The 26,406-nt window shown below is 42.3% G+C and overlaps 1 protein-coding gene across 22 annotated transcripts in view; it reads left to right on the top strand.

Moving 5' to 3' along the window:
- Positions 1 to 26,406, top strand: part of DISC1 (DISC1 scaffold protein) — a 395,918-nt gene that overhangs the window by 301,452 nt on the left and 68,060 nt on the right. For 20 of the 22 annotated variants that reach the window (XR_011496343.1, XR_011496347.1, XR_011496346.1 and 17 more), the window contains one exon: positions 15,255 to 15,315. The exons of the other annotated variants lie outside the window; for them this stretch is intronic. Coding sequence is in view for 3 of the 20 variants with exons in the window: in XM_070492665.1 (XP_070348766.1) it covers positions 15,255 to 15,315 (61 nt within the window). In the remaining 17 variants the exon portion in view is untranslated. The remainder of the gene's footprint in view (positions 1 to 15,254; positions 15,316 to 26,406) is intronic. 22 annotated transcript variants of the gene reach the window in all.

Raw genomic sequence — 26,406 nt, 5'->3', positions numbered from 1 at the left:
CAGTTGGTGATGTGGAAATCTTTCCCTCTGCCTTCCTAGTGCCACCTTGCCAAAACCTGCAGGGTACAAGGAGCAGGCTGCACCTGGGCTGGCTGCTCAGTCACTTCCTAAGGCAGTTCAGGGGGCACCGCCAACATGAGAGACACCATGTAGTGGGGAGATGTGATTAGCTTAAAATGGTTGCCATTCCTTGCCCTCGAGCACATTCTGTGTGTTCCTGCCCGCGTTCCAGGATGTCTTTTCCCACGGCAGTGGCTCAGACAGACGGTCAGCCCCAGGATGCTTTTGCATCAAATGGAGAGATTCCAGTTTCAAACCTTTAACAGTGTCATCTGTAAGGCATCCCTCTGCTTTAGGGGGAATAGTAAATTCTTTCTTCCTGTGAAATAGAGAATTCCTTCTGCGAAATTCTGAAATTATGTTTCATAACGATTGGACAACAGTGTCGTGTATGTGAAAAAACAGAGACCTTGGCATGAAACCCAACTGGCTCTGAATTTTTTATTTACTCCTTGAATTAACTTCGCTCAGCCTCAGTCTCCTCATCCTCAGAAAGGATGTAGAGAGTTATCGTGAGAATTAGATGAGATCGTGCACGCGCGGGACAGCATCCTGCCAGCACCTAGCGCGAGCTCTCTTTCCTTAGCTTAATTAGATCAAGTGTGGGTTTGGGATTTAAAAAAAACTTTTTAACACAAATTGTTTAAGAAAATAGTATTCCACTTTAAAAACAAAGTCCTAAATTCTATTTTTTTGTTCTATCAAAAAGAAGGAAGAGAAGTAAAGTGTATCTGTGTGTGTGCGTGTGTGTGCGTGTGTGTGCGCTTGCATGTCTGCGGAAACTAAGGATAAAGAATCAGAGAATGAGAGTGTATATTCTCAAATGTACAGGGTTAGGCAAGACAAATAAATAGACATTCTGAGCAATTTTTAAATATTGTAATGAGTCTCCAGGTCACCACTCTTGCAATTACATTTGCTAGAAAGCAAGAAGGCACACCCAAGCCTGCTGCTGTGAGCAGGCGAGGGCTGGGGGTCGGCTTGTCTTTCCATTTACTAGAAACATTTGCCCGGTGAGGACGCGTGCGCAGGGAGGCTGTGGCGTGAGGCTGCTCGGAACAGAGTCTGTGGGCTTCCTTTCTGACCTGCTTTCCCCATCGTGAGCACTTGTGTTTCTCTTTGTCATTGAATAGTGCTGATTTATTAGGCTGCGTGCTTCAAGGGCACAGGGAGACAGCGTGTAGGAGCAGGTCTGAACCGGGAAAGTGAGAATTACTGTATCAGATGATACCCAATTAACTCGTGACAAGCACAGCAGGTGAAATTGGAACTCCGGCTTTATCTTTTACGTGGCATAAGCACTCACTATATTTTAGCCGTTTTTAATCCTGGTGGAGCTTACTACTCCTTTCTCCTTCCCTTCCTTCTGCCCATTATCTCTTCCCACCTAAGCAGGCACGGTTTCTACTGACATGAGTGTCAAGGCAAGTCCCTGAGATGCGCTCTGGGTTCAAGGACGCTAGCGCAGGGCTCTCACTGGAGAGCTGCAGCCGTGCACCATCAGGCGAGGCCAAACGGTAGAAGTGGAAGCGTAAATGCAGTTCAGGATAATCAGCTTTACTTTCTTCAGGGACAACGGAATCATATGATGATTCTCCAGTTCTGAAAAAGCTTTCCCACTCTTGGCCCCTTGGGTGCCTCTGCCAGCGTGAAGTTACCAACACATAGCGTTCTCACTCACGTCACCCAAGGGAGAAAGCAGAACAAACGAGTTAATCTCCACATCCACTTTCAAGTGTGGCCGTGCCAGCCGTGACGGAAGCTCAGGGCCTGGGTTTTGGACCAGCCCATTTCCTACAGCCCCCCTGTCCTCCTTTGGTGTGAGGTCCTGCACTACATCAAGTAATCTTAATGTAAGCTTAGGGAAAAAATGATTTGGAAATTATTGGGAAGGTAAAATGATATGACATTAAATGCTTGATATTCTAAAACACAAATCTTATTTTATGTGCAACTGCTGTTTTGGATTATCCATGCCTCCTCTGGCTTCAGCCAGCATGGAAAATCCTTTAAGATCTCTACTTCAGTCACTGCCTCTGAGAGTCAATTTTTAACCCCTCAGGCTGCGCTGCATCTCCTTCCGTGAGGCTCCCAGAGTGACTGCTGCTTTAAGTTTCTGTCACTGAACCGAACTCATTGCTTTTATTAGTCATCCCTTTATGTGACTGTCTCTGTCACCACACTCGGTTTTCTCTGGGCCAAGGGCGGCGTCAGATTTATCTCTGCAACCCCAGTGCCTAATGCACAACCTGGCACGTGGTGGGCATTTAAGAAATGTTAGACGCAAGTAAGCATGAGAGTCAGATAGAACCCCAGAGAGAAGCCTTCTCTGTGTCACAGTTTATTAGTTCTGTAGGACCCATATGTGATCTTGTTTCTTCTCTCTGCAAATCTCTTATCAATATCAAAGGAAAAGAGAGAGAATTCACAGTAGCGCACGGAATGATGTCCTGCCAATGAGAAGTGAATCCATTGCTAATTTAGAGATGGTGTATTTATTTGGTTCCGACCCTAGAGAATTTACAATGACTAGTCTAAAGCTTATGAAGGATTGTATCCTGTTTAACTCAGGAGCCCTCTCTTGAGAGTTCTGTTTAAATGACCAGCACTTATAGGGGTAGCAGAAAAATGCTGTAAATAAACAAATCTATAGATGTAAATATAAATCTGTAAAACCACATGAATTTGGCATCTTATTATTGGGAGAAGAGAACCAACATGAATATGTGTCTTAGAAAATTATTAATCATTTTCTTGTTGCAGCCAGCTTTGAAATCACCTTGGCTCATACCCTATATATATATTACACACACATATGTGTGTATATGATATATACGTATATATTACACATGTATACATGAAATATATGTGTATATCATGCAGGGGTAGTTTATTTTATGCTTGTATGTTAGCAGCATTCTTTTGTGTAGTTTACATATGATTCAGTTTCCGTTTGTTGATGGCTATTCTTTCCAATTGCCAGTGTTCTTTGTAAGTGGCTTTTTAAGCAGTCTTTGGCTTCTCCTGAATTTACTCTGTCTTTGGACACCTGCATTGTTTTGTGGGTGGCTAAAGTTTCACATGCATTTCTTCAATGTGCATTTCCTGAGTTCCTATTGTGTTATTTAAAATTGAAGTCATGTGTCTGTAACAATGGGTTCTGGGACTATCCTTCACTAGCTAGGTGACTTTAATCCTTGCTGCCCTTCCATTTCTCCAACTGTAAAATGGGGATAACAGAGCTGCTTCATAGGTATTATTGCTGGTTGGTGTTTAGAACAGTTCCTGACACACTGGAAGTTCTCAATAAAAAGTTACCTAAATTGATGTAAGTGTCTTGGTATCATGTATTTCTGCCCATCAGGTTTCCATTGTGACAGTCAAGATCTCTTTGGTACCAGAGGGAGCTCATGGCTGCTGTTTCCATCTTGCCCTTCAGTGTAAAATTTGACTTGTGTGGCATTTCATATAATGGATTCTGCCAGCTTTCAGGGTCCTACACAATCGTATTCCATCTCTTATTCCTATCATGACAATCTAGCTGCAAGTCCATTTTTCTGTATTCCTGACTTCCCCGGGTCTTTGTTAGCCCTCTGTTACCACTTCATCTCCATGCATGATTTAATCACCCAAATAAACAGAAGTTCTTTCATAACTCAGAAGAATAATACTTTAGATGTTCGAAAATTTCTCAGAATTCTAAAATTTCTCCTTTGCTTTCACATCTTCCTTCTGGAAGATTTTACTAATGGGAGTTAATCTTGTCTAAATCGATCCTTGAATCGAAATTGTCTAAATTGATCTTTGAAATCTGATGACTTACGTTTGTAAAATAAGGCCAGTCCTCACTTGGTACTTATTTTAGAAAATTCCAATAAAATGGTTAATGTTAGCCAAAATTTTTGATGAATGCCAACCTGTTGAGGTCCCTTTGGCTTCCATTTTCAAATTTGAGGTCGGGTACCAATCTGATGCTGCCCTCCTTATTAACTGAGGGTAGGGGGGTAAAGTTTCTTGGCCAATCTGATGCTGCCCTCCTTATTAACTGAGGGTAGGGGGGTAAAGTTTCTTGGCCAATCTGATGCTGCCCTCCTTATTAACTGAGGGTAGGGGGGTAAAGTTTCTTGGAGTCACTGCTTCATTCAGCCTGATAGGGAGTCTGCCCAGGTGTTACTCGTTTCCTGTACTATTCTCATGACAAATACTGCTGTCCTTTTGTTATGCAAACAAAGGATCTAATTCAGTGAAACCTAGTTAGACCTGCTTCCACTTAACATTCTCCTACCTTTCTTGTTTATGCTGAAAAGGATATTGTTGGGTTGCTTGGTAATTTTCTTTCATCAGACTCATAGAGACATTTCTAGATGATCAGTTATCATGAAGATTTATGGAAAATATTGCTGTATGCTCCAGTGAGAGATCGATGTTAGAGTCTGGCCCCACAGCTCTTCCTGTGTCCCTTGAAGCCATGTCTGTTTTATACTTAAATAGTGCCTAGTATAGTACCTTGCCTGCAGTAGGACCCAGGTCAAATTCCTATAACACTGATTTGTTTTCGTGCCATGCACTCTTGCTAACTCTTTTCACAGACTTACTGCACTTACTCATCAATCAGTTTTTAAAATTGGTTTCTTAAAACTAAGTATATGAATCCTATTCTGATATTATGGCCCAAATCTGGATATCAGATTCCCTTAGCAAATGGGGAGGAGGAGAAGTGTTGTTACTGCACAAAAATGGGGTTCTCCTATCCTACGTGCTAAGAAAAAGTCAGTTATTACAGCATCAGCTTTTGGGAGAAGAAAACAGCTTTATCGCTAGATTGATCTGCAAGGAGACAGGAGGCATAGGCTCTCAGATCTGTCTCCCTGATCCAGGGCATGGCAACATTTATGGGATGAAGGGCAGGGTGGTCTGAAGTGGGAACAGATGATTGGAGGTAAGGAGACGTGAGGTAATTGATGATCTGCACAAGTGTAGCCAAGCTTCTTGGCTCTTCATAGGCTGCTTGTTCACACAGTGGTGGTGTCAGCGTGATCTGAAGGTGGAGTGTTCAGCCCTTTGATGTCACAAAGTTCCCTTCATTGGGCATTTGCTCAGGCCCAGTTGATGGGTTAGTGGTCTCAACTGGCCTGAACTGGACAAGGGGTCTTTGTTCCTGGAAAACCACTCTTACTACTCTGCTGGTAAGATGGGGTCAGTTGAGCTGGTCCTAGAGGGCCTGTGGTTACAGTATTCCTGCCTTTTCCCAATCAGGAGGGCTGGTGACCCCAATCTCCTTTTTCCTTTAGTATTCAGCTTCCTTCAGCACCATCCTTGGTTTTTGGAACCTTGTCTCACAACCAACACCATTCTCTTGGTCTCTGCTCTAAGATGGTGGGAAAAAGAAGGAAGAGGAGGGAGGGGGAGAAGAGAAGAAAAGATGAGCTCTATTCTCAATCACTGTGTCTGTGGGCATATTATTTAAGAAGTTAGAAGCCTAAACTCTCTGTCTACAGTCCTGGCCTCTCTGAAAGGTTGTGAGTCAACCCCGTGAATGTGCGCACAAGGCATTTTAGGCTGCCTGACTAGGAGAGGGGTCAGGATCCAGCGAAGACGATATTTCAACACAGCATCCCTTTCAGATGGCAGCCTCCGGGCAAGTAGAAAAGCCCAAGAAATTGCCTGGACGTTCCTGTGTAGGTCCAGCATGTCACTAACTGGAGCTCCAAATGCTTATGCGCATCGAGTATTTAGCATTCAATTTCTTTTTGTTTTTCAGTTTTTTTTTATTGAGTTAACGATAGGTTACAATCTTGTGTGATTTCAGTTGTACATTAATGTTTGTCATTCGTGTTGTAGGTGCACCACTTCACCCTTTGTGCCCACCCCCCACCCCACCTTTCCCCTAGTAGCCACTAATCTGTTCTCTTTGTCCACATTTTTAAATTCCTCATATGAGTGGAGTCATACAGAGATTATCCTTCTCTAACTGGCTTATTTCACTTAACATAATTCCCTCAAGGTCCATCCATGTTGTTGCAAATGGGATGATTTTGTTCTGTTTTGCAGCTGAGTAGTATTCCATTGTATATATATACCACAACTTCTTTATCCATTCATCTGTTGATGGACACTTAGGTTGCTTCCATGTCTTGGCTATTGTAAATAATGCTGCAATGAACATTGGGGTGCATAGGACTTTTGGAATTGCTGACTTCAAGCTCTTTAGATAGATACCCAGTAGTGGAATGGCTGGATCGTATGGTAGTTCTATTTGTAATTTTTTGAGGAATCTCCATACTGTTTTCCATAGTGGCTGCACTAGTTTGCATTCCCACCAGCAGTGTATGAGGATTCCATTCTTTCCACAACCTCTTCAACATTTGTTACTATTAGATTTAGATATTTTTGTCATTCTAATGGGTGTAAGGTGATATCTTAGTGTAGTTTTGATTTGCATTTCCCTGATGATCAGCGATGATGAGCATCTTTTCATGTGCCTATTGGCCATCCGTATATCTTCTTTGGAGAAATGTCTGTTCATGTCTCCAGCCCATTTTTTGATCGGGTTGTTTGATTTTTTTGTTGTTGAGTTGTGAGAGTTCTTTATATATTATGGATATTAAGCCTTTGTCAGATATATGACTTGCAAATATTTTTTTCCCAGTTAGTGGGTTGTTTTTTTGTTTCAATCCTGTTTTCATTTGCCTTGAAGAAGCTCTTTAGTGTGATGAAGTCCCATTTGTTTATTCTTTCTATTGTCTCCCTTCTCTGAGAAGACATGGTGTCCAAAAAGGTCCTTTTAATACTCATGTCAAAGAGTGTACTGCCAACATTTTCTTCTAGAAGCCTTATGGTTTCAGGTCTCACCGTTAGGTCTTTGATCCATTTTGAGTTTATTTTGGTGAATGGTGAAAAAGAATGGTCAATTTTCATTCTTTTACATATGGCTTTCCAGTTTTCCCAGCACCATTTGTTGAAAAGACTTTCTTTTCTCCATTGTATGCACTCTGCTCCTTTGTCGAAGATAAGCTGTCCATAGATGTGTGGTTTTATTTCTGGGCTTTCAATTCTGTTCCATTGATCTGTGCACCTGTTTTTGTACCAGTACCATGCTGTTTTGATTACTGTAGCTTTGTAGTAAGTTTTGAAGTCAGGGATTGTAATGCCTCCCGTTTTGTTCTTTTTTCTCAGGATTGCTTGAGCAATTCGGGGTCTTTTGTTGCCCCATATAAATTTTAGGATTCTTTGTTCTAATTCTGTAAAGAATGTCTTTGGGATTCTGATTGGGATAGCATTGAATCTGTAAATTGCTTTAGGTAGAACGGACATTTTAACTATGTTTATTCTTCCAATCCATGTACATGGAATGTCTTTCCATCTCCTTATGTCGTCATCCAATTCTCTCAGAAAGGCCTTGTAATTTTCATTATATAGGTCATTCACTTCCTTAGTTAAATTTACCCCAAGGTATTTTATTCTTTTTGTTGCTATTGTGAATGGTATTGTGTTCTTGAGTTCTTTTTCTGTTAGTTCGTTGTTAGAATATAGAAATGCTACTGATTTATGCAAATTGATTTTATACCCTGCAACTTTGCTGTAGTTGTTGATTACTTCTAAGAGTTTTCCAATGGATTCTTTGGGGTTTTCTATATATAAGATCATGTTGTCTGCAAACAGTGAGAGTTTCACTTCTTCCCTCCCTATTTGGATTCCTTGTATTCTTTTATCTTGCCGGATTGCTCTGGCCAGGACCTCCAGTACTATGTTAAATAAGAGTGGTGATAGAGGGCATCCTTGTCTCGTTCCTGTTTTCAGGGGGATGGCACTCAGTTTTTGCCCATTGAGTATGATGTTGGCTGTGGGCTTGTCATATATGGCCTTTATTATGTTGAGGTAGTTCCCTTCTATGCCCATTTTGTTCAGAGTTTTTATCATAAATGGCTGTTGGATCTTGTCAAATGCTTTCTCTGCATCTATTGAGATGATCATGTGGTTTTTATTCCTCAGTTTGTTGATGTGGTGTATCACGTTGATTGATTTGCAGATGTTGAACCATCCCTGTGTCCCTGGTATGAATCCCACTTGATCATGATGTATGATCCTTTTGATGAATTGCTGAATTCTGGTGGCCAAAATTTTGTTTAGAATTTTTGCATCTATGTTCATCAGTGATATTGGCCTGTGGTTCTCTTTTTTCGTGGTGTCCTTGTCTGGCTTTGGTATCAGCATGATGTTGGCCTCATAGAATGTGTTAGGAAGTGTTCCATCCTCCCTAATTTTTTGGAATAGCTTGAAAAGGATAGGTGTTAAATGCTCTCTGAAGGTTTGGTAGAATTCCCCAGGGAAGCCATCTGGTCCTGGGGTTTTATTCTTTGGGATGTTTTTGATTGCTGTTTCAATCTCTTTCCTTGTGATTGGTCTGTTCAAATTGTCTGCTTCTTCTCGAGTGAGCTTTGGGAGATTGTAAGAGTCCAAGAATTTATCCATTTCCTCTAGGTTATCCATTCTGTTAGCATAGAGTTTTTCGTAGTATTCTCTTATAATCCATTGTATTTCTACAGAGTCTGTTGTTATTTCTCCTCGTTCATTTCTGATTTTGTTTATTTGAGCTTTCTCGCTTTTTTTCTTTGTAAGTCTGGCTAGTGGTTTGTCAATTTTATTTATCTTCTCAAAGAACCAGCTCTGTTTCATTGATACTTTCTACCGCCTTTTTCGTTTCAATAGTATTTATTTCTGCTTTGATTTTTATTATTTCTCTCCTGCTGCTGCCTTTGGGCTTTATTTGTTCTTCTTTCTCTAGTTCAGTTAGGTGTAGTTTAAGATTGCTTATTTGGGATTTTTCTTGTTTGTTAAGATGTGCCTGTATTGCGATGAATTTTCCTCTTAATACAGCTTTTGCTGTGTCCCATATGAGTTGGTATGGCGTGTTATCATTTTCATTAGTTTCCAGGTATTTTTTTATTTCTTCTTTAATTTCTTCAATGATCCATTGCTTGTTCAGTAGTGTGTTGTTTAGTCTCCACATCTTTGTGCCTTTCTCAGCTTTTTTCTTGTAATTAATTTCTAGCCTTATAGCATTATGATCAGAGAAGATGCTTGTTATTATTTCAATTTTTTTAAATTTGTAGAGGTTTGCCTTGTTTCCCAACATATGGTCTATCCTAGAGAATGTTCCATGTGCACTTGAGAAGAATGTGTATTCTGCTTTTTTAGGGTGAAGTGATCTATATATGTCTATTAAGTCCAATTGTTTTAGTTTTTCATTTAGCTCCACTATTTCTTTGCTGATTTTCTGTCTGGATGATCTGTCCATTGATGTGAGTGGGGTGCTGAGGTCCCCTACTATTATTGTGTTGTTTTTAACATCTTCCTTTAGGTCTGTTAATAGTTGCTTTATGAACCTTGGTGCTCCTATGTTGGGCGCATAGATATTTATAAGCATTATTTCTTCTTGACGAAGTGTCCCTTTGATCATTATATATTGTCCCTGTGTGTCTCTCTTTACCTGTCTTATTTTGAAATCCACTTTGTCTGATATAAGAATTGCAACACCTGCTTTTTTTTCCTTGCTATTAGCTTGAAGTATGGTCCTCCACCCCTTCACTCTGAGTCTGTGTTTGTCCTTGGGGCTGAGGTGTGTTTCCTGGAGGCAACAAATTGTTGGATCTTGTTCTTTAATCCATTTTGCCACTCTGTGTCTTTTTATTGGAGAGTTCAATCCGTTTACATTGAGGGTGATTATTGATGCATGTGGACTTAAAACTGTCAATCTGTTGCTCATTATCTGGCTTTCCTGCTTTTCTCTTCCTGTGCGCTTTATCCTACCCATTTGATACTGCAATTTCTTATGCTGGGTTTCTTAGATTTTTGCTTATTTATGTTTTGTGTCTCTGTTCTGTTGTTTAGTTTAGTGTCTACCCTGAAGTTTGTATTTAGAATCTTGTGTATAATATAGTCTATTCTCTGGTGGTCTCTTACTTACGTGGCCTAGACTAATTTAGTCCCTTTGCTCTTCCCCTCCTAAATTATTATTTTCACTTCTTGTTCCAACTTGTGTTATGAGTTTGTAGTTAGAGTGATAAGATCGTCTTTGCTTTGGTAGTTTCCTTACCTTTATCCTAATGCTATAGTTGAATATTTGCTATCCTATTCTGGTTCTATTTATCTGTCTCCCTACTCTGTGGTTTGTGACCCCTTTCTCCCTTTTTTCTTTTTTCAGGTATGAGAGCCTTCTTGAGGATTTCTTGTAGTGGAGGACTTCTGGTTACAAGTTCCTTTAACTTTTGTTTGTCTGGAAAAGATTTAATTTCTCCCTCATATCTGAAGGATATTCTTGCTGGATAGAGTATTCTTGGCTGAAGATTTTTATCTTTTAAAGCTTTGAATATGTCACTCCATTCTCTCCTAGCTTGTAAGGTTTCTGCAGAGAAATCCGCTGAAAGTCTGATAGGGGCTCCCTTGTAGGTAATTCTCTTATTTCGTGCTGCCCTGAGTATTATTTCTTTGTCATTCCTTTTTGCCAATTTTACTACTATATGCCTTGCAGTAGGTCTTTTTACATTGACAAATCTAGGAGATCTGAAAGCTTCCTCTACACACATTTCTCCCTCAATCCCTAGATTTGGGAAGTTCTCTTCTATAATTTCATTAAGCACACTTTCTGCTCCATTTTCCTTTTCTACGTTCTCAGGAATTCCTATGATCCTTAAATTCTTTCTCCTCATTGAATCTGCTATCTCTCTGATACTTTCCTCATTCCTTTTAATCCTTAGTTCTCTTTCTTCCTCTGTCTGGAGCCATTCAGCCTGTCTATCTTCGATTATGCTAATTTGCTCTTCTATGGAGTCTACCCGGGCATTCAGGGAATCCGTATTCTGTTTTATCTGGGCCATTGTGTTTTTCATCTCTAGTAATTCTGTTTGATTCTTCTTTATAATTTCAATCTCTTTTGTGAAGTAACTCCAGAACTCGGCTTGTTTCTCTATCTTTCTCTCTACCTCATTGAGTTTTTTGATTATAGCTGCTCTGAACTCATTTTCATTTAGTTTACCTAATTCCAAGTCCTCAGGACTTAATTCTATGTTTTTATTGTTTTCCTTCTGGTCTGGGGCTTTTATAAATTGCTGGATGGTAGAGGAGCGGTTTTTTCGCATGGTGGTAGAATTCGCTTGCAGTTACCGCCTGTCGCCACTAGATGGGGGTCGAGAGCCTCGTGTTCTGAGCTCTCCACCTTTGGGCAAGATGTCGGCACCCAGTGCGCTCTGCAGGGGCGGGGGCGGTTTCTCTCGTGCACTGATCTGGATTCGATCAGTTCTGTTCTCTGGTCTCCCGCCCTGTGTTTATGGGGTCCCCCAGCAGGGAAGCTTTCCCCCATCAGCGGGTTTCCACTGTACCAGCGGCGGGAGTCCTAGACGATCCCCTGGTCACACGGCCCCTCCCCCGCTCCTTCCTGGACCCGCACGGCGATCCCGGTTTCTAGGGGATGGAGCGATGTTCCCTCTTACCCCGTTCCAGCTCCTCCGAGGCAGGCAGTAGGGGCTCTGTCTTCTGTCTTTTGATACTGTAGGTCTCTGAGTCCTGGCATTAGGTTCATTAGCTGAAATTCAGGTGTTTTTTTTTTTCAGTCCTTTGTTGTACTTTGGAGGGGAGAGAGTCCCAGGTCAGCTCACCCCGCCCTTTTGCTCCGCCTAGCATTCAATTTCTTAACAAAATCATTAATGTGGTATACACCTGAATTATTTTTAAACATAGGAATATGGCTTTGTTTTCCTCAGGGGAGGAGGTGCTATGCATTTTTATCCTTTGGATGAACGGGGCTCTCACAACATAATCATATGATCGCAAAGGACTTAGTTACTCTCACTCCCTTAGTGATACCATCTAGTCTCATTGCTTCAATGCCAGTGTCCTCCAAATGTCCCTCTGCACTTCAGACCTTTTTTAGAGTCAGATATCCAACTTCACACTTGACATCCCCACTGGAGGTCTAGAAAACTCAAATTTGTCATATCCAAAATTGGACTCTTTTTTTAAGCTTCTCAATTGCCTTTATTTTTTCCAGCTTTAGTGAGGTATAATTGACAAAATAATTATAAGTATTTAAAGAGTACAATGTGATGATTTGATATATGCATACATTGTGAAAGAATTTCCCCTCACTGGGTTAATTCACACATCTATCACCTCATATATTTACCATTTTTTTTGGTGAGAACATTTAAGGTCTACTCTCTTAGTAAATTTCAATCCAAAATGGAACTCTTGCTTGTCTCCTCAGACTGGTTCCACCTACATTCTTCCCATCTCTGTTGATGGTAACTCTATTTTGTCCAGTGGCTTGGGGCCACTGTAGTCATTCTTGACTTGTCTCTTTTCACACACCTGAATTCAGTCCATCAGGCACTCCTGTTGTCTGTATTTTCAAAATGTATCTAAAATCTGCGTCTTAGCACCAACTCCTGCTGACACCCTGGTCTAAGTCCCATTACCTTGTCCTGGGTGATCTCTCTAACCTCTCTGTCTCTGCTTCTCTCATGTCCTCCTACAGTCTATTCTCAACACAGCAGCCACAAGCCAATTTGCAGCCATCCTTCTGCAGTGTTTTCCTATTTCACTCAGAACGCTCAAAATCCTGATATGGCTTTCCAGTTACTACAGCTGTCTAACAAATCATCCCCAAACTTAATGACTTACCACCATTTATTATGTGCACAAATTCTGTGGGCCAGGAATTGAGACAGGGAGCAGTGCGGATAGCTTGTCTCTGTTCCATGCTGTCTGGGATACTCAGATTGCAAGGCCCAAATCATCAGAAAGCTCACTCACTCACATATCTGATGGTTGAGGTGGGCTGTAGGCTGAGACCTTTGCCCAGGCCATCATCCAGAACACCTACAGACAGTCCCTCCATGTGGCTTGGGTTTCCTCACAACATGGTGGCTGGATTCCCAGGAGAAAGAGCCAGGCAGAACTGGACGCTAGTCTCACAAGTTATATAGTATCCCTCCTGTCATACTCAGTTGGTTGAAACAGTCATAGCTTGTGCAGATTCAAGGGGAGGGAAATAGATTTCACCACTTGATGGAGAGTGGCCAAGTTCTGGAAGAGTGTGTGGGACCAGAGATATCAGCATGGCACGTTTTGGGAATATAATCTGCCACAGTGGCGTACATGATTGGACCTGTGCTATTTCTCTGCCTTCATCTCTTCTCCCCAGAGAACGTTCTTCAGCCACATGTTGCTGGAGCACTCAGGCATGCTCCCGCCCTAGGGCCTTTAGACTGGTTGGTTCATCTGCCTGCTCTGCTCTTCCCAGCGTGCCTGCTTACCCTCCCCCTAAACTCTCCATGCTTTTACTTAGATGTCACTTCTCCATGATGCCTACAGTGACCACTCTGCAGCCCCATCCTGATCTCCTTCTCTTGTTTTATAGTACTTTCCAGTTTCTAGTAGTCTATGGAACTTTTATGTTTATTATTTATTATCTGCCCCTACCAGAATTAAGCACTACATATGCAGGAATCTTTATCTCTTCTGTTCACTGATTTATCTCAAGGGCTAAGAACAGTGTGTGGCACATAAATATGTATAGGATGGGAAACAGAGCATTTCTGGGTGGGACATTCTGAATTTGCAGTACTTGCTCCAGATAAACCAGTGAGCAGATCTCTGCTTTATGGAACCATATCACCATGACTAAGTCCCCATGCCAGCACAGTACCTGCCACATAGTAGATGCTGAAAAATAAATATTTAACTAGTTTATTTGGAGAAAAAAACTTAGCACCACTTCATTTGTAGGTTAGGCCAGAATGAGTCAACAAAACAGACAAACTTAAACAGTTCCTTTCATTGTGTAAATTTCTTTTTTTATCTGTTATAAATTAATGAACCAGAACTTTTGTTTGAATTTCTGTCTCAATATTTGGTTTCTTTATGAGGAATTTCAAGGTACTTTTTCCGGTTCCAAATACTGCCCCTTCTCCCTCACCTCAACACACATATGTTGGACAAAAGTAGGGTCCTAAGAGTCTCCGGGGCAGAGAGTCAGGCAGCATGGCTTCTGTTTTCCAGGTATGCCAACTTGAGAGTGTTAATGTGTCCTTCGGCATAAATTACCTTTGAGAACAAGGGTTGGAATAAAAATAATGATAAATGCCACAATAACATTAATAATAGTGATGATAGAAATGGCAACGACATCAATCACTACAACTGCCATTGGATGGAAACTTCTCTGCTGCTGTCTGCTCTTCTGGGCACTTCCTGTTCACATCTCCGTCATTGATGACCTTGAGAGGAAGGCACTTTCATTCCTCAGAGGAGGAAGCAGAGGGTATCAGAGCTTGCCCCAAATGCACCAAATCTTTTTTTTGTTAGTAAAGTACCTCTTTGATCCATTGAACCATAAAATCATCTACAGTCATGTGCTGCGTAATGATGTTGCGGTTAACGATGGAATACATCTATGACAGCGGGCCCATGAGATTAGTACCATAGAGCCTAAGTAGAGTGTAGTAGGCTATACCATGTAGGTTTGTGTAAGTACACTCCATGATGTTCACACAATGACAAAATTGCCTAACCACACCTTTCTCAGAGTGTATCCTCATTGTTAAGCGATGCGTGACTGTGCCATACCCCTTCACCATTTGGTGATTATGAAGCACTGAGTTTATTTCTACTGAGTAGCTGATGTCACAGCTTTGGAAGCTGAGCAATTGATTTCCACTTACTGGCAGGATCATGTTTCCATTTATTTTTCAGTTAAAGGGTGTGCAATCCCGTACTACCACTGGTGAGGTTCCTCTGGTTCATCCATAGGCCAGGAGTTGTTCCTGTCTCTGGTTCTCTTTCCCATACTCTACAGCCAAGCTCTTGGCTACCAGGGGGAAAAGGCGAGAGGCACAGAGCACAACAGGGCCCATGCTGGACACCAAATGAGCTGCCTTTGAGAGCGCAGCGCAGGGGCAGCATAGTGCCCTGTTCCTGGGCTCTGACCCCTGCAGAGACACTGGAGGCCTCAGACCCTTCCAAAGCATCGTTCCAGGCAGCCGCTCCAAATGCATTCAAGTGTTTTCCAAACACACGATGTTATCATTATTAGTGGCTTGACTGCAATTCTTTGATTGTTGGCTTCTAGTTGAGCAGTTCTGGGTTTTGTTCAGTCTTTGGCTACGATTGCATCAACTTGGGTTTTTGCTTTGCAGAAACAAGTGTGAAGGAGAATACTGTGAAGTACATGGAAGTGCTTGAAAATAAACTGCGCAGGTAAGGATGACAATTTTTCCTTACAGACACCATGTCGCATTGGGATTTTTATTATAACAGGATTTAGCAAAAGGAAAAAAAAGGCTAGTTAATTTCTGTAATAAATTAACAAAGAAAAACACAAAAGGAAGTCCTTTGAATCCTGTAACAAAAGAAGCAGGTGCCGTGCAAGCATCTCCTACCCCTTTTCTCCTGTTATAAAAGGTAAATAGATTAGGACGTTTAAAAGTGTCTGGGGAAGATTACAGGATAGTTTTTATTTTCCAGAAGAAGAAGAATATTTGGTATGTTAAATTCAGAATTCATGCCTTGGTCCATTTTTCTTTTCTTTATAATGTCTGAAAGGGCCCTTATGGATTTTGACCAAGCTCATATATGTTTTAGAACAATATAAAAATGTACATCTTAGGTTCTGTTTTGAATCCTGAATCAAAACCAGCGTGAAAATTCCTGGTTACCTTTTCTTTGGTTTTTTTAACCCAATTAGGAATTCAGATTTGAAAACCATTTGGGATGCTGCAGTCAAGATATTTCTGGGTTTTGTGGATGTGTACTCATGAAAATAAACCCCAGCCACCAGGATCTGTTCCTAATTAAGGAAACAAGTACGAGAATGTAATATGTGCCTTCTCCCCTGGGAATCATTTAGCTTTATGAAGAAGTTTTGCTACTATTTTGGAAATTGTTAAATAGCTTTAAATAAGCTATGCCTTAAACCTTTGTCTGCTAAGATAATGCCATCGGCTAAAATACTGCTTTTTCCCTTAAGAGATCTTAAGAGAGGCTGCCTTGCTGAATTCTACTCTGCAGAGCAAGCAAGGTACTGCAGGATTTATTCTAGTGCTTGGAAAGTAAGTTCTTCCAACCACTGACTGATATTTCCCTGCTTCCCCGTGCCCCTGTCTTGGGGAGGAACTATGACGAAGGCGGTCAGTGGAGAGTGTGGGGTAAGGAGCACATGCAGGTTAGAGGCATCCTCTAGGGAAATGCCTCTCCTTCTTAGAAAGGAGGATGCTTGTCTGGGTCAGGTGTGCTGCTCTGAGTCGGGACTCCTCCTCTCCCATGTGATCTGAGGCAGGTTTCAGCATATCCCTCTTGATCTTAACTCTGGCAACCATTTTTTAGCCATAAGCGCCACGCACATCATACGTTCCTATAGGGTATTAGACAGCAAGTTGGAGTTGCAAGAGCACGGGTATTGATAGAGAGATGCCCACGTGAATTGAAGCTCCACCTCTTATCAACTACCTAACATCAGGTAAATGTTCACCTTTAGTTTCTTTAGTTATAAAACGGAAAGGAGGGTACCTCCCTTCCGGGGTCACTGTGTGGATTTTATTAAACACTGTACGTAAAACACTCACATCGTTGGCAGTCAGCAAATGTTAGTTACTTTCATCCTGCTTCTGATCTTCACTCTCCTTATCATCAGACTGATGGAACAGTCATGCCCAGGACTCATCCTTTTCCCTCCAAGCCAGCTCTTCCTGCTGTGTATCCAGCCCAATGAATTGCCCATCACCCACCTGGTCAGGCCCTCCCGCTGGCTGCATGTGTGGAACCATGGACTCATGCTCCCTCCCCTTTCCCTCATCTCCCACTTAGATTCAGTGACTGAGTCCTGCCAATTCTGTGTCTTTACTATCCTCCAGCCTGCCTCCTTTCACCATGCTAGTGTGGGTCTGTCTTCTCTCACTGAATGACTGTAATAGCTGCTTTTTGTGTTTTCCTGTCTCCAGTTTTGCCCTTCACTCCATTCTCCAGGTGGTCTTAATGAGCAACTTCCAATAAAATCTGGTCATTGCATGTCCCCATCATTCTAAAGATAAAGCCTTAAGATCTTACCACGGCTCTTGGCCTTCTTCCATGTGGCCTCTGTGTATACTTGAACATCATCCATCACCACATTGTCGCCACCCTTCTCCAGTCTTACTGATTCTCTTATTTTTCCTAATGCTACTGTGTCTTGTTCTGGAGAGAAACTAATTTAGGAGGGGAAATGGTCAAGGGATATTATTCAGGAAAGAATTAGGTTGAACCATGTGAAAATACTGATGTTAGACCATTTTTGATGAAGGAAAATGGCAATTTCACATGGTTCAACCCAATACTTAGAGATTCGAAGTAATCTTCAGGAGGGGCAGATGGTGTGGCCTGAGACTGGCCAGTCTCCTTCCCTGTGCACACTGGGTTATGCCTGGGCTGCCCGCTCTCACCTCTCCCTTTGCATGTGCTCCAATGGGCCCTCCCAGCGCCCACCAGCCCTTCATTTGTCTAAGCCTTTTTCATCCTTCAAGTTTTAGGTGTCTCCTCTTTGAAGCCTTCCATGAGTCCCCAAGACTGAGTAATGTGCTCGCATTGAATTATTCTTCTCACTTTCAAAGTGCTTAATATCAGGTATTGAAGGTTATGTCTGTCTTGTTCAGAATGTATCCTCAGTGATTTGACAGTGCTGAGCAGCATAGGGGTGCCCCAAAAATATTTGTTGAATGAATGATTGAATAAATGAATGAATGAATGCAACTAATTTATAGACACCCCCGTCTCATCTTGCATCACCTTCTGTCTCTCTTCCTCCTTTCCAGCTATGCAGATACATGACCCACACATATTCCTTCCTTAAGATCCTTCAACAGTCTCAGATTACCAGAATGGTAGGTGGCCCATCCTACAGCCTACTTCCTGAAGGCTCTTTCCCTTGCTGTTTCAAGCTGTTAAGGGGCCTGGCTCAGATTTGTTTGAACTGGTAGGGTAGAAACAATGGAATGGAGAGGAGAAAAAGCAGCTGGGGGTCTGTAGCCCCGCTGGCAGTAGGGAGAGTAGCAGACAGGCCAAGAAGTGGTACACTTGAGGGGCACGCAGGTAGTTTTATTGCTGCCTCAGAGCAGGGGGCCAGACTGGATGCCGGTGGAAAGTGTGGTAATGATCAGGCTCTCCTTCCTGCGACAGGATCCCCCTCCCCGCCAGGCCTGAGGAGTGATGGTTGGATTATCCCATTATAGTCACAGTTCTTTCCAAGAGGATCAACATCTTAAAACAAAAACATAATTTTTAGCAACTGGTATGATTTATATCATAGTGGCCGCCCAATTAATATTGCAAGATATTGACTAAAGCCAGGTGATAGATGCAAATGAAATCTTTGTTATTTATTCTGATTGTCTGTAGCATCTCTTGGTCTTACAGGGGTTTAGAAAGAAAATAGCTGAGAATTGAATAGATTGCCCATTGCCCATTAGAATGTTGTAGAGGACGCACGTTGTAATTCGAGAAACAACAACATTTGGACGTAGCCAGTTGTGATTTTGGAGACAAATGTAAATGGCAACAATATCTGTGTTACTATCTCAGTGTACACTGAGACCTGGAGACCCAAATACTGAGACACACTGGGGTGGGCTCAACGTTCCATTCTCTATCAAGAAAGTCAAAAGAATTGGAAAGTTAGGAAATATCTGATGCTGTCAGCAGTTCAAAGGGATATACTGCATTGGACAAAATAAAAAGTGGTCAGATATCAAATGGAGGCTTTTAGTATATATTTAAACTCTGTTTCCACTGCTACTACCTTTGACTTGGCTCGTTAAATAATCTAACAGCCTCGCTCCCTCTGGCTTCACACCGCTTCAGTCTATTCTCCCACAGCCAGAGCGACTTTATTACTGTCATTTTTATAATCCTTTTAGGCTTCCTTTGCATCCAGCATAACATCCACAGTCCTTATCATCCCCCAGGGGCTCTCCACGAGGTGTCTCCAGCCTACTGCTCCAACCTCATTGCTGTAATCTCACCTGCAGCCAGTGCCCAATGCTCCAAACTGGCTGGATGCTTTCGGCCCCCAGTTCACCTCCTGCACAGCCGAGTAGCACCTTTGAGGAGTCCTGTCCCCAGCCAGCCCCTGAGGGTGGGTGAGTGCACACTCACCCTCACCACTCAGCACTATACTCCTTCTCTATAGAGCCTTTCCGGCTTCCTCCTGCTTCCTTCTTGGTACCACAGTGGGAGCCACTTACAACCATTTGTTGCAATGACTTCAGTCTGATTCTATTAGACTGTGAGCTCTTTGAGGAGAGGTTCCAGACCTTACTTGCTTTGTATTCCAAGGGGCTTCACGCTGTTTGGCATGTGGTAAACATTCAATAAAATGGTACTGAATGCAAGAATGCTGGATAAGTAGCAATTGTATCTTGAAATTTCATCCTTAGCTATTAGATTCAAAAAGTCAAGACAGCCTAAGAAGATGTAACGCACCGGAACTCCATTTGTCTTGCCATCAAATCTTAGTGGTACATAAAAGAATAGAAAAAAATCTGCTCTAAAAAGCTTTTCACACTTATTCTTACTCCTTCAGGTTTATTGCATGATATTTTGGCCTAGCTCATTTTTTCTTACGGCCGAAACTTGCTTTCATTTCCATTTTCTCCCCGTTATTATTCTCTGTTAGCTATCTTTCTCAAAGAGTCTAAAGAAGTGTTCGAAATCTTGATGGCTTTTAGTATTTGGCTACATTTGTTATTGATCACGTTCTGTCTTCTATCTCTAACCATCGTACAGGGGAAATTCGTTATTGTCCAACGGCAAACTCATGTCTCTGGCTCGTGTGCACCAAGCCCTTCACCCTAAGGCTATGAGTAGTGGCTCCACTTAAACTCGTGGAATGTCTTGTATGCATGGCTAATAGGAAAATTTCTCTTCTTTCTAGCATCTCTCAGTCTATCTCTACTTTTGTTTTTCCTGAAGTTGAATGTAAAACGTTTCTGCAAACTATAGGTGCAGTTGAATGGATTATAGGTTGTTTTTGTTTCCTTGTGCTCTTCTCAAGTGTTTTTTTTTATTTTTGAGTGGGCATCATACTTTTATAATCATAAAAGAAAACAGAAAAATCATTAAAATCTGTTTTGAATATGGAAAGTAGTTAGATAACTTCTTAGAGGCCCTTCTCAGCTTTAGACGGAACTATCAAGAACTCATTGGTTTTATCTGAAAATTACTTTAAAGTTTAGAGACTATGTTTTTCCAAAGGTGACTTGGTTTTGTTAGAAAAAAACCCTAATATTTAGTTTCTAATTACCTTGGAATTTCAACATGGACAGCCTGATGCGAAATGGTAGCTAGGAGAACTCACTCTGCTCATGCACATCCAGAAGTGGCCAGCTGGAGTGAGCAGGGAGAGGAAAGTCATGGTGGCTTCTGCCTGGGTCCCCTACCACCTTCTCAGCTTGTCTTTCTGGATAGCTCTGCCTTCACTCCAGAAGTTGGCAAAATCTGAGTTAGACAGCTTACCCGAGTACTCATTCGGCGAAATTGTATCGACCTTCTATCTAAGCCAGCACCCTTGTAGATGTGAAGGACATAAGAAGACCAAAGCAATGTCCCTGTGCTCAAGGGCATGCCATATAGTGGGGAAGCAGCATCGCACCCAGAACTGTGCCAGGTGAAGGGGTGCTCCCAGGCGCCTTTGAGACCAAGGTCTGTCCCTCAGCCGAGGCTCCCAGAGCCTGTCGGTCATGGCCAAAAGCAAGTGTTGATGACCAGCTGCCCACAATCTAATGAAGATGGGAATTAGGGCTGGAGATGGGGTCTCCAGGGCACTTGTTTCCGAAGCAGCTGCGCACAGGGCGGCCCACTGAGGTGTGGGAAGACCATGTTAGAATTTCTATTTGACTTTTGCATTTCACTCATTTAAAGTTTGTCTTTGAAAATGTTTTATATATAGAGAGAGAGATAGTACTACAATTTATGAAACAAATGTTAGAGGCATGTTCATAATTTTCTTCCTGATGAGTGTATGCATCATAAAAAATATCAGAGACAGTGCTGGAGATAATATTCATTTACTTGCTTTCTAATATGGAATCAGATATCACATTCAGCTTATGACCACCCCATCCAGCAGCCGTCTTTGTCTTCACATCCACAAAGAAAGAAAAGAGTTAATTCTTTCAGACCACACAAAGGAGATATTAGAGGACAGAAATGTGAAGACTGAAAGGGCAGAATCACAAGAGGCAGACGAGAGGGAATTTAAAAATGCGGGACTGTCGGTGTGGCCCTTGACAACATAATAGCTGCCAGCCTGAGAGTCTGCTTATCCTAGAAGTACTTTCCAAACCTGACCGAGCGATGCTAGCTTTCATGGCGGGCATAGAGGCTGCTCCCTTACTTCCTAACCGGAGTTCAACAATGAATGGAATTCTCTGAGACTCCACATATAATGCTCTTTATTCTAAATTATGCAAGGTAATTTTGAAGCTCCCGTGGACCCGGAACAATCCATTTTCAACCCACATTGAATTTATTTCAAAAGCTGTTGAGGGAAATGAATATAAGAAATGGCAGACAGTAAATAAGCAACTGGCTGCCATGGGAACCCTCTTCCCCCTTGGTACAAAGAAGAGGAAAGCAGATGCACGTGGACATATCCATTTATTTTTCGTACTTTTATTTTATTGTTTTGTCACCGACGTATGCCTTCCTCCTCTCCCTCTTGACAGGCACAAGTCAGACATGTCACTGCTCTCCCCAGACCTCGCTTCTTCACAGAGAGCTCAGTGCCTTTCTCCTGTTTCTTCGTGACCTTGACCCCTTCTTGTTTTTCTTCTGCAGTCTCAGAAAGACGGGGGTGCTCAGCTTCTTTCTTTCCCCTCCTTGATTTGGCGTGACCTTCGCGCGTCCACTTCCATTCCCAGCTGGGGGGGATTTGTAACAGCTCCAGCTCTCTCATTAGCAGGAGACGGGTCAGGATGCAGACACTGGGAAGTGCATTGTTCCTCTTCATCCCTGCCTGATACATGGTCTCTCTCCTGAGTTGAAGCCTGTCTATCCTTTCAGATGCTGTTCAAGTAGATGTGGCCCACAGTGATTTCTCCCTCTTCCAGCTCCTCTCCTGCCTCCTGTCTCTCACACAGCCTTGGGACATGACTTTTCCTTTGATCTGTCCATGTTCTGCCTTCTCACCTCAACTGCCCCCTCAGGGCTCAGTCCTCACACGTAGGAAATACTTGTGACTTCATCCATTGGTTGATAGAGACCTTTGTCGCAAGGCCACATTTCCCCTCTAAAACCAGATAAATTGATCCTACACATCATTTACATGACAGCCTTCATGAAAATATTCATGGTTAGATATGTCCACTTTTGAATAGTGAAGCAATTTGGTTATATTGTCTAATTCTCCAGGAGAAACAATGATCTAAAATACCTTATTATTTTGAAATTGAAATTGAGAAGAAAATGTAAAGCACTTAATTCCATAAAATTCTACCTAATCATTAATTTAATATGTAATCATTGATTGTTCATACTGAATTTTTAAACTTATTTCATCTCATACCAGGAAAACTTTAAGTATACTTAAAATAATGCTTAAGTACATAAAGACACATTCATACAGAAAAAAATAATACATAAAATATAACAAAATGGCACAAATTAAAAAAGAGTAGGCAAAAAAGGAAAAACAAGGGTAGGGGAAATACTGGTAACATTTTATGGGAATTAGAGGCACCGCCATAGTAGTGTACTATGCTAGACGCTGAATTAAGCATGACTGACACGTATAAAACTAAGTAACACTTTAAAACGTATATGTAGGGGCCAGTCCGGTGGTGTAGCAGTTAAGTTTGCATGTTCCGCTTTGGCGGCCCGGGCTTCGCTGGTTCAGATCCCGGGTGCAGACATGGTACCGCTTGGCAAGCCATGCTATGGTAGGTGTCCCACATGTAAAGTAGAGGAAGATGGGCACGGATGTTAGCTCAGGGCTAATCTTCCTCAGCAAAAAGAGGAGGATTGGTAGGAGATGTTAGCTCAGGGCTAATCTTCCTCAAAAAAAAAAAAAGTGAAAATAAAAAGTATATGTAAATGGCATAATTTATAAGAAACTTTGTACGTCTGCATTTCCCTTGCAATTCACTACAATACTTTCCATTCTCTGAGAACTCTAGTAGTGCATTTTTACTCAGAAAGAACTTTTCCCCCTGAAATGCTCAGTTATGATGACTTTAGTTTCCAGAGCTCTCAGCTCAGTTACAAAAGGCCTCCATGCGGTTCTTCAGAAAGAGAAAGCAGAGCTCTTGCCTCTAGAACCCCACCCAAAACCCCCAATTAGGCAGGTCTTTCCTTCAGGGCAGGAAAAGTAGCCGCCACCCCCTGAATCCTGTCTGTGTCTACAGCTGGGCCACAAAGGGGCACGGAGTCCAGTCTTCCCTTCTAGCTATGTGGAGCAGCAGCGCCCAGACACGGGAACTAATATGAAGGGTCTCTCTCCCATCAAAGTATTACTGTTTAAAAAAAACCAAACCCTCAAACAAATAGTCTCTCTCCTGGCAATCGTGGAGAACCTGAGACCTTTAGATAAAGTGCAGGCTCTGGAATCAGATGGTCTGGATTCATGTGCAGCCACTTCTGAGCCGTGGGCCATCGCTAGGTTAATAAAGCTCTTCAAGACTCAATTTCCCATCGTTAAAATGGGCCAATAATCAAGTAAGGTAAAGAACATTTCTTGTATACAAAGAGGGCTTAGTAAATACTAGCTGTTATGACCTTAGCAGCAGCTATGACACCATGAAAATTGTGAAACCAAAACATCTACATTAAAAAAAAAAAAAAAAAACCCTTAGTTTATAAAACCAGGAGAGAAGACCTTATCTTCCTGGTGAAATGATGGGGAGAGAAGAGATGTTGGCTTATAATCAGTAGCCTCCATTAAGGGTCTGCCAAATCTTGTTGATTCTCGAAACTCTGAGCTTTTTCTGCCGCCTGCCCTTTGGCCAGCTGTTAGCACCCCCTGCAGAGGGTGGAAAGAGGGAGAAATGAGGTAATTGAGTTCTTGTTAATGGCTGTGACGAGGTTTAGAACTTCCCATGGTTTCTATGACCAAATGGCTAGGATCCTAGAGCCAACTGCTGCCTTTAGAACCAATCTGGCTGGTTTTGGAGTGTTCGAGATTGAGAAAGACCCGAGTTCCCCGGCTGCAGAGCTGAGGCACTGGGGAGAATCCATCATCTCTTCTGTGATTCACGGGGCTCCAAGGCCCCTCACATTGCCCCTCTGTGGAGCTCCGCAAAAAATCACCTCAACCTCAGAGAGAGCGTTTTCAGGGGGACGGTAACTCCAATATACTTGCTTCTCTCCCTCTGATGTCTTCCTTTGAGAAAGCAAAAATGTTGCCCTAGAGAAGAGGGTGGCAGAAGGACAGGAGAGGAAGGATTGATGGAAGCCCCCTGCGCTTGTCTGGTGAGGAGCTTCAAGGAGAAGGGAGTTCTTCCCAGGATGAAGCACAGTGGGAGGAGTCTGGGTAGCATAAGGGATGTGGTACAAGAAGGCACAGTCTTGATTACCGTGACAGGACTAAAAGGTTGGAATACATTTGGGGACGAGGTCTGTCTCCCCTGTCATCATTTTCCTTATCGTCGCTACTTCAGCACTTACTTGGATGTGGTGCTGTTTGTAAAAGACAGCCTGACAAAGAAAAAAGATAACTGCGATTTTGGCGAATAGGATAGAAAATAGGCAGGAGGTTGATTACAATTTAAGACAGAAGGCTCTGGTAGCCGACTCTGCTGTGGTTTGTGCAGTTCAAGCCAAAGTTTCTCCGCTTTAAAGCAGTGATATGATCATTCTGCCCACTGAGATCAATTAAGAAATCAGCCAATATTTAAGGAGGCCCGAGGCTTGGCAAGAAGCCCAGTGGCTCCTCCTTCTTGATTCTGTTTCGTGTAGGTGGGAGAAAGACATTCTGCAGTGATTGCTGCGTTAGACTGGACTAAGGCAGGCAGCCCAGCGGAGGCTATGTCCACCGTGCTCCAGGAGCCTGTGTGCCCATCGTCCCTCCAGATGTGCCAGTGTGCTGCAGAGCGTGCACATTTCAAGGTGCCTGTCATATTTTTAAAAAGGCAATTATAACTGACCAATAGGGAATGTCCGAACTAAGGTGATTTTTACAAACTGAAGAGAAGCCATTACAGCTTGCGTGTGTTTGATGCATTTTGGCAGGGAGATGAGATATCTTAAAGAAAAATTAATTGCTGTATCAATGGAAACCTCCGTAGGTAGATATCCAATTTGTCATTAATTACAACGAGAAGACGTTTAACGATTCAAGGAAGCGTTGTCAAGATTGTATGATAGTTTAATTTGCTAACATGCTACGAACCTGTTGGCTTCAGATGCATGATTAATACAAGCATAACTCCTTCTGGAATTTCTCAGATGCTCACTTCTAGCGTGCAGTCATTTTTAAGACTCTGCTCAGTGCCCTTATCGCATGTAAAGTGAGACGACAGCTCCGCAGTAGTCTTGGCAAATGTAGATTAGACAAAATATTACGCACAACATGTTCTCTGACTCATTTGCTCCTTTTTCCTCCCTACGCTGCAGCCCCCCCAGCCACCTGCATCATACAACAGCTGTGTGAACATTGGCTACAAAGCAGTGAGCTGTAGACACTTTCTGTGCTGGGCTGCATTCCTTTATATCCGTAGCTCACACCACGATGGGTTCTAAATCCCTTATCACAACCGCCTCAGGTGGAAAACAGTTTTTTTTCCTTCTGTGGCTGCTGATGTAAAGATGACATTTCTCGAGCTGGGAGAATTTTATGGGATTGTATGGCATGCTAAGCTTCAACAGATAATTCTGTAGCTCCCATTCATCACAAAACTGAGACTTTTAGCTTTGCTTCTTAAAAAAAAAAGTCCCAAAAGAAATCATAAAATTCTTTAGTGGACTAAAGAAGAGAAGAGAATCACCAAGATGACGACTTGCGACAATTACACAAAGCAATTGGACTGAGTTATTTCCTCTATTATTCTTTAAATGGGAAAATAGGCAAACGCCCTGGTTAGAAGCTATGGTTTTGCCTGAGATGGGTTCCACTGGCGGAGACTGGCCTGTCTCACTTTGCGAATGACCTCAAGCCTGTCTCTTTTAATTGATGCCCTGTCTCTAGAATTTTCTTGATTTATTGCTTTTTAGTGGAACTTATTTTGGTTTTGTTGATGGCATTTGTCAACTCTTGTAGTTACAGAATGGAAATTGTTCTGGAGTGGTGCTTTGGTGCCAGTGTGCTCGTTTGTGGGGCTTATTGGAGCG

The sequence above is a fragment of the Equus asinus genome, chromosome 2 (assembly GCF_041296235.1).
Source record: "Equus asinus isolate D_3611 breed Donkey chromosome 2, EquAss-T2T_v2, whole genome shotgun sequence".
In the NCBI taxonomy this organism is placed as follows: domain Eukaryota; kingdom Metazoa; phylum Chordata; class Mammalia; order Perissodactyla; family Equidae; genus Equus; species Equus asinus.
Note: the sequence above shows the minus strand (reverse complement) of the source record. Positions and strands in the feature narration are given on the sequence as shown.